This window comes from Cotesia typhae, unplaced genomic scaffold, assembly GCF_013202065.1.
Source record: "Cotesia typhae breed Kobodo isofemale line unplaced genomic scaffold, CoteBio_Ctyphae contig_119, whole genome shotgun sequence".
NCBI lineage: Eukaryota > Metazoa > Arthropoda > Insecta > Hymenoptera > Braconidae > Cotesia > Cotesia typhae.
The window spans coordinates 1,227,165-1,240,661 of NW_027423712.1; the positions used below are offsets into that span (position 1 = coordinate 1,227,165).

General features: G+C 33.8%; 3 protein-coding genes across 4 annotated transcripts in view; 2 read left to right on the top strand and 1 right to left on the bottom strand.

Annotated features, from left to right (window-relative positions):
• The first annotated feature begins 238 nt into the window (after window positions 1–238).
• The window catches only part of Stet (stem cell tumor), a 145,385-nt gene continuing 132,126 nt past the window's right edge, over window positions 239–13,497 (top strand). The window contains exons 1-3 of one of the 2 annotated variants that reach the window (XM_074246728.1): window positions 239–422; window positions 6,866–7,092; window positions 7,639–7,827. In XM_074246728.1, coding sequence (XP_074102829.1) covers window positions 6,913–7,092; window positions 7,639–7,827 — 369 coding nt within the window. In that variant the 5' untranslated portion in view covers window positions 239–422; window positions 6,866–6,912. Of the gene's footprint in view, window positions 423–870; window positions 1,222–6,865; window positions 7,093–7,638; window positions 7,828–13,497 lie in introns of those variants that run through there. The other variant, XM_074246718.1, reaches the window with a different exon arrangement.
• On the top strand, window positions 1,707–2,590 carry Ak6 (adenylate kinase isoenzyme 6). Its single transcript, XM_074246827.1, has 3 exons — window positions 1,707–1,884; window positions 1,975–2,126; window positions 2,211–2,590. Exons 1-3 carry the CDS (start codon window positions 1,842–1,844, stop codon window positions 2,547–2,549), a joined length of 534 nt encoding a protein of 177 aa, XP_074102928.1. The 5' UTR covers window positions 1,707–1,841; the 3' UTR covers window positions 2,550–2,590.
• Window positions 2,545–4,075, bottom strand: Hsc20 (iron-sulfur cluster co-chaperone protein HscB-like protein, mitochondrial). The gene is made up of 4 exons (XM_074246815.1): window positions 3,983–4,075; window positions 3,545–3,919; window positions 3,212–3,468; window positions 2,545–2,798 (listed from the first exon to the last, which is right to left on the bottom strand). Exons 2-4 carry the CDS (start codon window positions 3,908–3,910, stop codon window positions 2,669–2,671), a joined length of 753 nt encoding a protein of 250 aa, XP_074102916.1. The 5' UTR covers window positions 3,911–3,919; window positions 3,983–4,075; the 3' UTR covers window positions 2,545–2,668.

Here is a 13,497-nt window from a genome sequence, read left to right on the forward strand (position 1 = left end):
CGTTGAGTTCTGCGCACAACTTCGCACGCATCTCGCATTAGTTGTTTTTCTACTCTCATACTGATCGCCTAAACCGCGAGTTCTCCGTGTTTATGACTTATTTTATCGGTAATTGAATCATTTTGTACTAAAATTTATATTTAATTATCTTTTCTTAGTGTTAAAGTACAAGTAAAACTAATAATTACCACTAATTATTCATTAATAATTGTTAAATACGTGATCTAAATTTTTGTGTGTCGCCGGGTTATTGTTGTCGCTTCATCGCGATAATCGAGAAGTGTTTAGTTAAATTTTAACTGTCTGATATTCATAAGTAAACCAAGGTTTGTGTTAATAATCTAGCCGTTAGTGAACCAAGTCAAGATAATGATGAAGATAATTAGCACCTGATCTTTATCTCTTTTAGGATCTTCTCTTTGGTAAGTGCTATTTTCTTTAACAATTGAATTTTCGTATAGTTTATTTTTTTCAATAGTGATTTTTTATTTTTTCCAAATTATTGAAATTATATCAATAAATAGTTCATTAATTTATTAACTTTTTCACAAAAATAATTAATTTTAAGTAATTATTTTTTTGCAATGTTTAAAATTAATAAATAAATTTTACATTTAATATTTCAGTAATAATTTTTATTTATTTAAAAACAATCTTTTTACTTTTTATTTATTTACATAATTACTTTACCTATTCTATATAATTAATAAAAAAAAAAGAATTTAAAATTTGGCGGGTTTCTAAAATGGCGCCAAGATTCTACTGACCGATCAGCGCGCCTAAAATTTCCGTTGAGTTTTGCGCACAACTTCGCACGCATCTCGCGTCATTTGTTTTATTACTCGCCTACTGACCGTCTAAACCGCGAGCTCTCCGTGTTTAAAACTTGTTTTATCAGTAATTACATGATTTTTTATCTAAATTTTCATTTAATTAACTTTTTTTTAATGTTAAAGTTCAAATAAAACTAATAGTTATTATAAATTAGTCGGTAATAATTTTTAAATACGTGATCTAAAGTTTCGTGTCCAGACGGCGTGATTGTTGCCAACGCGATCGGTTCAACGCGAGAATCGAAAATGTTTCTTTAAATTTCGAGTGTTCAATATTTATAAGTGATCCTCCATAGTATTTCTTATTAAGTTGTTAGTCAACCGAGTTAAGATAATTGAGAAGGTAATTAGCACCTGGTCCATCATCTAGCTCAAGATCATCAGTTTGGTAAGTGCAATTTTGTTTAACAATTAAAAATTTTTCAATTATTATTATTATGGGTTTTACTTATTGGTATAAATGGTATTAATATTGTTATTTTTATTTTTCCAAGTTATTTAAATAAATATTTCATCAATTTTTTTTCTTTATCAAAATTTCTTATGAAAACATTAGAAAAAAAAATTTTTTTTTCCATAAAATAAAATAATCTGACACTGAAGTTGACAGATAATAAAAATTTTTTTAGAATTTTATAGCAATTTAATTATTATAAAAAAATATCATTAAAAAATTTTACATATGAAAATTAATAAAAATTATAAGTAAAAATTTTTGGAAGGATTTTTTTATTATAATTAATTTGTTGAAAAAATTTTTAAAATTAACAGCTGACGGCTGACTTTAGCGTTATAAAATAATTGTCAAATAATAGACAAAATTAAAATTTCCCGCCATGAAGTCACAACAATAATGGCTGCCATCAAGTTTTAACCTCTAATTTTTGTTTACATTGTGTTAACGTGATTCATTCATTGCTCAATAAAAAAACATAGTATTTATATAATATATTTTTTTCAAGTAAGTATTTGTTTACTTAAATAAATTAAACTGATTTAAATACTACGATGCCATCAACTAAGAAGACATTGCCAAACATTCTTATAACTGGTAAAGTATCACTTAATATTTTCGATCACATTCATTCTTGATCCATGAATATTGACCACGTTTTTTTGACTGTTGATTTTTAATCCCCAGGAACTCCAGGAGTTGGTAAAAGTACGTTGGCTCGAAGAATATCCGAGAGAACTAGCCTCGTTTGGAGAGACGTCAGCAAGCTAGCTGAGGAGAACAGATGCTTGGAGGACTATGATCCAACCTATCAATGTCCATTTTTAAATGAAGACCGGGTACTTATTGACTTTCCTTTAATTAATTTCAATATCAATTTTTTTAAAATTTTATTTTAACTGATTGATAAATAATACTTGTAGTTGCTGGACAGCATGGAGAGCATGATGGGCAAGGGAGGCAACATCGTCGACTACCATAGCGCAGAGCTGTTCCCAGAGAGGTGGTTCGATATCGTGTTCGTTGTAAGAACGAACAACACTATTTTGTACGACCGATTGACAGCCCGCGGGTACCAAGGAAAAAAATTAGAAGATAACATTGAATGTGAAATATTTCAAACAATCCTTGATGAGGCCAAGTCCTCGTACAAAGAAGAAATTGTCCATGAGCTAGAAAGTAATACGCCAGAGCAAATAGAGGCCAATGTAAATAGAGTGTGTCTATGGATTGAGCAATGGAAAGAAGATAATGCTGTGTAGAGGAAATTATTTTTATTAAATAAATATTTACATTAATTTTACACTTTTATGTCTTAATATTATATACATTAGATAATAAAAAAATATTCATATAAAATCGTTAACAAATATGTATATTTTTAAGTTACGATACCTAAATTATCTTTGAGTTCTTTTAATCTGTCATCTATACTGGTAAAATATTTCATTTTTACCAAAAAATAACGCACTTTGTCAATATCGTTCGTTTTGAAGGCTTCCGACAATTGGCTGCAACAAAAATTTTATTTAGACAATTATATTACTTGTAAAATAGACATTTAATTAAATTTAAAAAGTACTTTAAATAATTTAATCTTGGCAATTTGGACAATAAATGAAAATGTTAAATTATAAGAATTGCAACGTTTCGCTGATTTATTTCAGCTTCAGGTGAATCTTATGATTAAAATCCTCGTCTAGTTTTCACAAAGTCAATAGATCTTTAGATTCTTCTTGAATACCATTCAAATTAATAAATTAATAAGATAAATTAAAATTCAACAACGTCTATCCGTCAAGTGTGTTTACGACTGCAATTCTTATAATTTAACATCTTCATTTATTGTCCAAATTCCCAAAATTAAATTATTTAAAATATTTTTAACATGGACGAGAACTTAAATATTAATTTTAAAAATTACGTTGTCAAAGTAGCAAGTATTTCGCGGTTTTCTTTCATAATTTTGATAATTTTATCTTTATCAGTCCCAGCATCCTCAATCGCTTCATTTCTTTCCATTACTTTCATAATAAACTCCGACTCTATAGAAACAGTTTCTTCTGGTACGGATAAATTGTTCAATTTTAATAAATACATCCCTCTGTGTAATGGGTTTAATAGTGTATAATAAGCATTACTTATTAATCCCGACATATCTTTCAAGTATTGCTGTTCTTTCTACAAATAATTAAATTTAATTATTAATTTTTAAAAGTAAGTATTTAATATTTAATATTTAAAAAAATCTATTTACCTCAGGTTTATTTAATAACTTATCAGGATGCAGTTTATTCTGAAGCTGTTTATATTTTTGCCTAACATCGGTCATATCCAAATCAAATTTCTTTTCAACTCCTAGAATCTCAAAATAATCAAACTCTTCTGGTGGTTTCAGGACTGTTTCACATTTTTTACAGAATATTTCAGACTTGAAAGGAAAATTGCACTGCCAACATTTTTTGGGTACATCACTTGAATACAGAGAGACAGGTGAAAACCTGTACTCCAGATCAATATCCTTTTTAGCCCAGACTGCGTGGATCCGTTGGCAGTTTGTTGTGTTCCAGACTCTTGCAAAATTCGCAGGACGAACTAGGCTATAAACTAGTCTCGATCCCATTATTGAAGTCTGTAAATATTTATATTTATTACATAATAATTATTATAATTGTATAATTCAATTTTAACCTACCTTTATTATTTTTCAGATAATTAAAACACTATTTACAGCAATGCATACATAACAGCTGATTCTGACTGACTGATCGTGCCTGCTTTGTAGCGCCACTAAACACCGCGGTGGTAAAAAAATAAACTGGCTTGAATGCAAGAAACACTTGTCAACAATTAATAATTAACAATGCTCAAAAGTTTTAGAGAATTTTCGCTCAACTTAAGATTTGAATTTTTTTTTTCCTTTTTTAATATTCTATTAAGAAAAAAAAAATTGGAGCGTAAAATAATCACTTTTAATTATTGAGTACACATTAATTTCCGAAGAAAAATTTTAATTACTTTTATCTCAAGAATTCTATAATTTAAAACCGGAAAAACAAAACCAGCGTATTAAAAAAATGTACTTTTAATTAAATTTAAATTGGATTTTCTGGCGTCGAGTGATAGAGTAAAAAAATATCCGCGTGAATGTTTTTATATAAAAGGTATTCATACAAGTGCAGCCAAAGCAAGCACCAGTGACTAGCAGCGAGTCCACCGGGTATACAGCAACAAAATATATGATGATCAGAAATGAAGACGAGGGTTGTATTTGAAACGATATACTAGCATGTCTCGAGTTCGAGGCTCTCGGCGTTTACATTGGGGACGGTGGGGTCGCGGAAGTTGTGCGAGGGTGGTTAAACGTATCGTCAGTAGTCGTGTGACGCTTGCCGGTACGTTACGTCTTCTATATCGCGGATCTGTCATTCACTAGTGTTTCCACGTGGTGCGTGAGCTTTCCCGTTTCATTTCCGCGCATCTCCAGCTATCTCATTGTATTAATATACCTGTATACAAATGTAGCTTATACATTTATACAAACGTACCTTTCCGTCCAAGCGTGCCTTTGTCTCGTTTGTTATTTCATTTATTCACGAGATCACACAAATGTAGTACACACTCTGTAACATTGTTTCGTCCGCTCACATTATATTCGCAAAGGTATATAAAATAAAAAATCCCCGCTCAACCAGTATATTGTACTCCGTTTATTAAAATTAAAACAAAACAAACCAAATTTACACAGTGCTATTATTCATCGGTTTTTTTTTTTTTTTTATTTATTTTTTCAAAAGTTATAAATTGTAAATTTAAACTCCAAAAAAATCAACCAATAAGAAGAATTAATATCAACATAATATTTTTATAATTATAAATTAGTAAGTATGAATCAATAATTTGGTAAAGTAGCAATTGGAGACTGTCATTATCATCCAGTTGATATTTATAAATAAAACCGCGGATTAATTTTGCTCAGCTCGAGTGCTTGTATCTATTGGAGCAAGTAAATGCGATAATAGCTAAAAGTCCATTGGATAGGATAGGATAGGATAGAAAAGAAATAAATAGGATGCTCTTACATATATGTAACAGTATCAAAAGCAGGTGTCTGGTGAGGCAAAGGGTATCCAGAGGACATAGAACCTACAGCAGAGTTGAATTAATACTGCACTACACAGACAGCACACACGACACCATAGAGACACTATAGAGATCGCGTGACTGGCTAGCCAAGTATCGAACGACTAATCAGATCTGGGTCGTATTCGCTCGGCAAAAAGGGTAACTCCGTTGAGATTACATAATAATCATTACCTTATAAATAGCAGGTTTTTATTGATAGAAATAAACCTGAGGTAATTAAATAAAATGTAATTGCTGGATGTTGATGTTTGTTATAATTATCACTGTTATAATTATGCTTAAAATAAAAAATATTTATTTAGATTAATCTGGCTGCTGTTTAATCGGTATCACAAGAGTCAATAGATTGCAGTGCCAACACGTGGTGGAAAGGCAATCACTAAGCGCCTCTGCTGGGTTTATACGTGGATAGATGATCCTCGAGTGGTAGCTGCGTCGAGGGTCGTCGCCCTCGTACCCATGTCTTATAGCTTTGCACACTGTACCTCGTAACGAGGGTGGAAGACCGTAAACGTGTGGGGTGAAGCTAAAATACGTATATCGTATATATATATATATATATATATATATATATATATATATATATATATGTATACGATATAGATATAAATGTATACATGCTGCTGTAGAGTTACATATAAGGGAAAGAGAAATTACTTTCGCTTTACTTGGAATCGTATTCGGGTGAGTCTGGAGGAAGCGGGCAAATGCCAGCAGTTTTTAATTTTTATTATTTCTGCTATTATTATACTATATATGCTGTATGTGTGTACTTATAAATATATATTAGTTGTAGTTGCTGCGTTGAGGCTGTACAGGTTCCTGAGAAGAAGAAGGAAATAGATTTAACGACGGCAATGCGTCATTCTGTACTGTGTGTGTATGAGGATGCCTGAAAATCGGGGTACTCGTTGTTGGGGTTACCACGACGAAACAGAAAGCTTTGGGGGTTGAAATGCTGCAGGGAAAGTCTCGGCAGTCTGTTACGCTATAGGACATCTCGTTTATACAGAACACAGACAAAACTAGTGTAGTACCTATACATTGTGTATTATGTATGTAGTAGGATAAGCTGAAGGGTCAGGGGCGTTATTGCGGTCTCTTTTCAGCCTTATCTGCTGAGTATTTTCTCTCTCGTTTTCGCTTTTGTGTTTTTACGCCCGCAGTGCAGGAAGATGGCCAAACTCGTGCGCCATCGTCATGGTAACCGACCAACTGCCTACTATTTGTATACACTGCTCTAGTCGGAAAATCTCTAAATGCTTGACAATTATTTTTTATTACAATAACTTTTAGTTATTTATGAAATATTTAATATTGTTTTATGTCGGAATTTATTTATTTGAGAATTCTTTGGCTGAGGAATCCCATGAATTCCGGAATTAAAGTAATATGTATGACGATTGCTCATGAAAGGGATGCTTAATTTCAGAGAGGAAAATGCGGAATTTATCATTGGACCGGTGACGAACTTCAGTAATGCTGTTAGCCCAGGGAGCTACTTCAATAGCAACAATTGCCGGTATTGTCGAGGAGGAGGAGTACGCCAACAGTGAGGCGAACAGCGGTCGATACGATGGCTATGTAACTGATCATACGGATCTCGGCTCTGAAATTGATATCTCTGAGTCTGAGTACCGACGCGAACTTTTAAATGACGTAAGTTTAATTTAATAATGCTTTTTTAAATATTTACTTATCATTTATTCGATAGTTGAGAGTTGTTATTAGTTCTATTGAGTGATTTATTTTTTTTTTAACTTTTATTAAAATTTATCTGAACTTTTTTAGAATTTGTAAACCATAAGAAAATAATAAGGGTGTATTTTATGCTGTTAAATTTTTTTTTTTATAAATTCTAAAAAATTTGACCGAGATTGAAATTTTCCTTTAAATTAATCAATAGACCGCTCAAGTAGAGAATGTTAATTGATAGTTGTAAAGGTTCAAAATTAAATTCTTGCTCTGAAAGACTAACCGAAATATTTCGAGCTGTCAACTATCTGGCAAAAACAAATTTCTCAAAGTTCTATTCTATAAAATAAAATACAAAGCTGTAAAAAAAATCTAATGCCTTCAATAATGTTGTTTTTTCTTGTCAAAAAGCTGGTTTATCAAACAAGAAACTTTATTTTCTCAACAGTGGGTGAGAAAAGTCAATAATCTAGTAATAATGAATGGATGTTTATTTATTCACATTCTTAGAAATGGCGAATGCTGTTCGACAAGTTCGATCCCGAGGGCTTTGGAGAAATACCACGCGAGGATTTTCTGGAGGCTTTAACAAGTCCCGAATGGAGAGCGGAAATCCCAGTGAACAAACGGGAAATTCTTCTGGCCCGTGTAAAGGAATCTCATGCCGACGCCATAACGTTTCAGGACTTTGTCAATGTGGTGAGTAGTTTGTTGAAATAAGTTCATTGCTAAATAGTTTAATAATAGTTAAGTCGAAACGATTGACCACTGCAGTAGTATATAGCTGACAACTGAATACATTTTTATTCAAGAAAATACCAGGACATTAACCGCATTATATGAATGTCAGTTGAGTTGAAAAAATAACACCGTTCATCGTTTATCCTTGATTTAACCACAAGGTATTTCGGGATTATCGAGTAAAAATCTCACGTCTCTAAATACACCGACAACTTAAATTCGTATATTATATTATATGTATCAATGGATTTTCAACATGTATTTACATTTGTTGGCTTCCTTATATACATATATTCCTGTGTATTTTAGAGGAATAAGCAGTATAGACCTACCATACAGTTTTTATAGATGCGTGAGTCACCCGTAGTTTTTACGTCCCATTTCCCCAAAGGCTCAGCTCTCTCCAGTTGACATATCCACATCGGCATTGTTAATCGCTTATTTGTCAAAGCTGAAAAATCTGAGCAGGACAAGAATGTCCATCTCTCTACCCTGGTCTCTGCTCCAACAATAAGGCCGGTAGCCGTCTGTATACCATCTACCGAACCTTGGAATCTAAAATGGAAGGAACTTGCCGGAGATAAATATCAGGAACAATAATAAATTCCATCCCAACAGTGGTTTTTACATTCACTCGGACAATTTTCTAGGTACTTACCTTTTTTTGCCCCTTTTCCGTCCTGTTAATAGATATTTATAATAATATAAAAGTATGTATTTATAAACTGGTAGTTAAGTCCACCGAAAAAAGCTAAACTTGTAAACCTAAATCGTTCGGACGTTGAGTGGCGAACAAATAGTCCGGACAATTGCTCCCTCTCATGCTCGATCGAAAATTCTCAATTCCGCTGTTATAAGGACTACCTTTGTACGATTGATTAATTTTACGTCGATGTCCGATTTATTGAGGATAATTACCTTGCCACTCAACAAAAACTTTATATAAATAAAATAAAATGGTTAGATCAACGGTGAGTTATTTTTCAACAGCTTGCCAATTGATCGACTGGTCCATTCACGTAATAGCATTTATAACTCACCCATCATAGCTCAAGTATAGTTCACCTTTCTTATTCATGCCTTCTACATCTAGAGCTCTGTGACTATAACTATGTATTATATATTATATATTATATTATACACATAACTGTTAGCTCGATTCCATTTGGTGTGTCGTGTATACCTTGGATTGTTATCCGCCTTTTTATCTCTTCTTTTTACCTCATAATTTCGTCACCAATTTAACACTGACCGTGTAGACAGAGTGTAGGCATACCCATGACCATACTAGAACCAGAACCAGAACCAAAACCGTCTTATTCTGTCCTCCTGTCCTGGTAGTTCTGTTATTTCACTATGATCTACGACCACGACGACGACCGTTCAAATTAAAGGAATAATAGCCGGTTTGCTAGGACGATAGTTTCTCCTTCTTATAATATATAACTAACAAAACCCTCATACTCGAACCAAAACTCAGCAATATTAATATCCACGATTCAGTGAGCAAACCGAGCTAAAGTGCCTCTGAATAATGACGCATTTGTCGTTGTGTTTAGTTATGAATATAATACCCACTGCTGATGATGCTTGCCAGAAATTACAGCCCGTAAATGGAGGCGTGTGGCGATTAACAAAACGACCCGTGGACAAAATCCATTACCGGGGATCTATACATAATAATAATAAGATACTTTTCCACTCTAAAAATGAAATTCCATTTATCAAAAAACTGAAAACGTTCGGCTTCTTCAACGAATCAGTAATAGCCCAGACTAATACCAGATGATTCTTTGTGTGTCCAAATAATTACAAATAAGTAGACGTTTGCGAGAAACGGTCTTTTTTCCTTCTGTTCTTTTTTCTTGAGGTTTATTTTTTAACAACTTTCGTAAACCCCATCCTCATCCCCATACACACCAAAAAGTAGACTAGACTCTACAGAACGAAGGAGAGCATCGACAGACGATCCGTTTATCGTTTATCGGTTTTTGCCGGGTGCATGAGTCGCGGGCTTTGTTCCTCTGAGAATCGCCGCCCGAACCGGAGATTATCGCCGGATTTGTAGACCAGAAATACGATCAGACTTATGTCTGTGTCTACAAGGGAATCCTTTCCTTTCACTCAGCTCGTCTCTCCATCAATATATCTGAGTATATTACCAGCTCTTGTGTTATTATTCGGCAACCCGTCGATTTTCTTCTATTCACCAAAGGGCAACTTGTGTTATTGTCGCCCGTTTTCAGGATTATAAAAACTTTATGTCAATAACAGTGAAAATTTTGTTCATTCCTTATTTCAACAGATTGCTATCTACTCTTCTCGGATTTCTTTTTAGCATCGATCATCATCATTATCATTGTTGTTATTATTATATTTCCCACCTGAGGAGTGTTTCAACCGTTGATCAGTGGCTGGTTTAGCAGGCTCGTTTTCTACCTGAACGGCGTCGGCGACCTTCGGTTGGTAGATAGCTCGGTGGTATGGCTAGGCGGCGTCGGCAGAATCTAACAGAGGAAGAGATTCAAGCTCCAGTGTAGAGTTTAGAGTGTAGAGGATGCTATACAGAGAAGAGAGGATCGAGGAATGAAGATTATCGTCGGAGTGTAGTGATTAGCAATTAGCTCGTCGCCGGTACAGGCGGCATCACTTCAGTCTGGAGTTAGATGGTCGTTTGGGTAAAACCGCAACACATCACATCACCGATAGAAGGTGCTGGCGCTGACGATTCTCTATTACAAGTCAACGTCGAGATATTAGATGTGGGATGAAATTAGATTCGCTGATCGCGATTGGAAAAAAGTTGAGCAAACATCGAAGAAGCAGAACCAAACGGACTGGATTGGCTGGAAGGAAAGTAGCAGAAGCACACGCGTACGACCACCACCGGGCTCAATCGCCGGTGGTCCATCAGTCCGACTGTTTTTGGTCGTTTTGTTTGATTCGACCTTTCTCTCTTTTTTTATCGTCGTCTCTATTATCTGAGGAGACTGCTCTTGTAGATGGGCATGCGTGGCCATCTCGAGCTTATTCACGGCTGTATAGCCAGTATGTGACGGCATATGTAATGTCTAATGGGGAGGAGTGAGAACAAGAGACACTGAATGTGTGAGAGAAAAAAAACTCGTCAAGGTTCACGCGAATGCCTCGCGACGATCCCACGAGTGCGCCACACCAATTTCCATACTCGACACCATCCACATCCACACACTCCCTGCTCCTCCACCTTCTTTACTTGATCCTCAGAGTCGGTCTCATCCTTAACATTACATCTACCTCTCAGCCCAAGTCTCAGCCTCCTCCACTCTTTTTTCATTTTCATTTTATTTTATTTTATTTTATTTTATTTTGTATATACATTTTATATGCTCACACCCTCGGCATAGACAGTGTGTTTTTAACCATCAGTGCATTACTCATGCGTTCTCTTCTCTACTGCTCCTCCTTCCAATCTTTAAACTCCTTTTCATGCCCGAATAAATTTACAACCAATTATTTACATTTTATCCTTTATTTCTGCTACGGCTTTTATACTAATATTATCGCTTCAGATATTGTATTCACTCGATGAGGTTTCTTGAGTTGTGACTAAACACAACTGGTCTATGGTTAATGTCATTTATATTACTTCGATTGATGGTCATCCGACTGTTTAAGGTGTTATATTGTATCAATGAATGTATAAATATTTAAATTGTTAATTGATTATTTACATGGACGGAGAAAAATTCAGGTTATGATGAGTTTCTTTTAATGTTGAGTAATTGTTTTTTTTTCGAAATTGATTGGGAAAATAATTTTTTTTTTACAAAAATATTACATGAAAATTTTTTTTTCTTAAAAAGATCCTAAAAATTATTAAACTTATTTTAGCTAAATTAATTTTTTTAATTTCAAATTGACGAATTAAAGAATTGAAACATTTTTTAATTTAAAATTTATATCAAATCATTAAAAAAATAAAAATTTCCAACTCTTATTAAATTACAAACAATTTTTACACTGAATTATAATTAAATTAATTCTAAAAATTTTTAATTTCTTAATTTACAGCATCGAGTTTTAATTAAAATCAGCCAGGTATCATATTCAAGTCTAAAAATAATTTATTTTAAAGAAAAAATGCATTGCATAATAATAAACTCGGAAAAAACAGCGTCAAACTCGACCGAGAAATGATATTCTCAATATTTTAACTGGTTTGTTTCAGTGACAGCAGACTCGATAAAAGTGTTGAGTTTTGTGTGTCGTCGTTTGTCCATCGACATTAATGTACACACATATAGATAGATATAGATATATAAATACTTAAATACTTAAATACATATGTGTAGACATAAAATATCGACAAGCAGCAGGCAGGATTGTAAGGTATGCAGAAGCATCTCCTGGACGTAGCTAAGTTTCTTTGGACACCGCCTCCTTGTCTCACGCTCTCAATCCTTTCTCTTTATCTCAACTACCTCGGTGATTGGCCGTGTTTTGTTTCTATTATCCCCTAATTAAGAGCCGTTTGAAAGGTCAGCGTGAAAGTGAGTGAGATAAAGATAGTAAAAAATAATGTAAAAAGTTTAAATCAACAGCGATCGCCACCGCACCCGTGCGGTCTTTCCACGAAACCCGAGCCCGAGAGCTGGACCCTCATCCTCATATACTTCGTAAGCCTATCGAGCTTTTAATTCGATGACAACGACGTTGTCTCGCCAGGTCTGCCGATAAGATAAAAACAAAGACGACAAGAACAGAGACGAGGTAAAATATGTCAAACTCAAACTCAGAACGACTCTCCCCCTTTTATTCCTTCATTCCTCACCCAAAATGATCATATATTTCTATATATCTATACGAACTACACAAATACCTGTAATCTACACGAATAGGAACGTCTTTGACTTTTTTAACTCGACAAGGAGTCTGGTATGCGAAGATATGATCGTATACGATCAACCGAGGCATCGATCTACATAGATAGGTCTCGCCATATTCCAGAATGCTTTTAGCGGTAACGCGTAAGCAGTCCCTTTCGTTGACACTAATAGGCGTACCGTGTCATTTTTCTTCTTGCTTTCTCTCGGTTTCGTTAAATATGCCATACCTTCAGCTTTAGCTTCAACTTTTAGAGCCTCTGAGTCATCTCGGTCCTAAACCTACCACTCTTTGCCACGACAGCGATCACCAGCTCGACATTTTCTCGACAGATAAAATTTTACTTCTTCGACATAACATGAATCTCGTTACGTGTTCATTTAAATATTATTTCATTTATATTTTTAATTTCAGGCCTTTTTTATTGTTATTTTATTTCAACTTTTTTTTTTTTTTTTTTTTTTTATTATTAGAGGGACATGTAAAGATGTCATGGAATTTTTTTATGTAATTTTTATTGAACAAAGACCTTTAAGTAATTTTTTAATTGGCACTCTTATTGAAGATCGATTGACAATACGATTATTTTATTAAAAGAATAACCGAAATTTTGGGGCCAGTGTATTTATATGATAAAATTGGTTTTTATGGTTAAATTTGGTATCTTTGGAAATGTCTTGACCCGGAGTTTTGCTTTTTCAAGGTTTCATATCATTTTCACCAATAGTCAATTTATGATGATAAGTATTTAGGCTACATTCG

Bases quoted from the DNA above. Each gene is read 5' to 3' on its own strand.
- Ak6 (XM_074246827.1), top strand. From the start codon at position 1,842: ATGCCATCAACTAAGAAGACATTGCCAAACATTCTTATAACTG. The intron at 1,885-1,974 runs GTAAAGTATCAC...TTTAATCCCCAG, and splicing joins GCCAAACATTCTTATAACTG to GAACTCCAGGAGTTGGTAAA. The intron at 2,127-2,210 runs GTACTTATTGAC...TAATACTTGTAG, and splicing joins CATTTTTAAATGAAGACCGG to TTGCTGGACAGCATGGAGAG.
- Hsc20 (XM_074246815.1), bottom strand. From the start codon at position 3,910: ATGGGATCGAGACTAGTTTATAGCCTAGTTCGTCCTGCGAATTTTGCA. The intron at 3,469-3,544 runs GTAAATAGATTT...AATTATTTGTAG, and splicing joins AGTTATTAAATAAACCTGAG to AAAGAACAGCAATACTTGAA. The intron at 2,799-3,211 runs GTAATTTTTAAA...TTTTTGTTGCAG, and splicing joins ATACTTGCTACTTTGACAAC to CCAATTGTCGGAAGCCTTCA.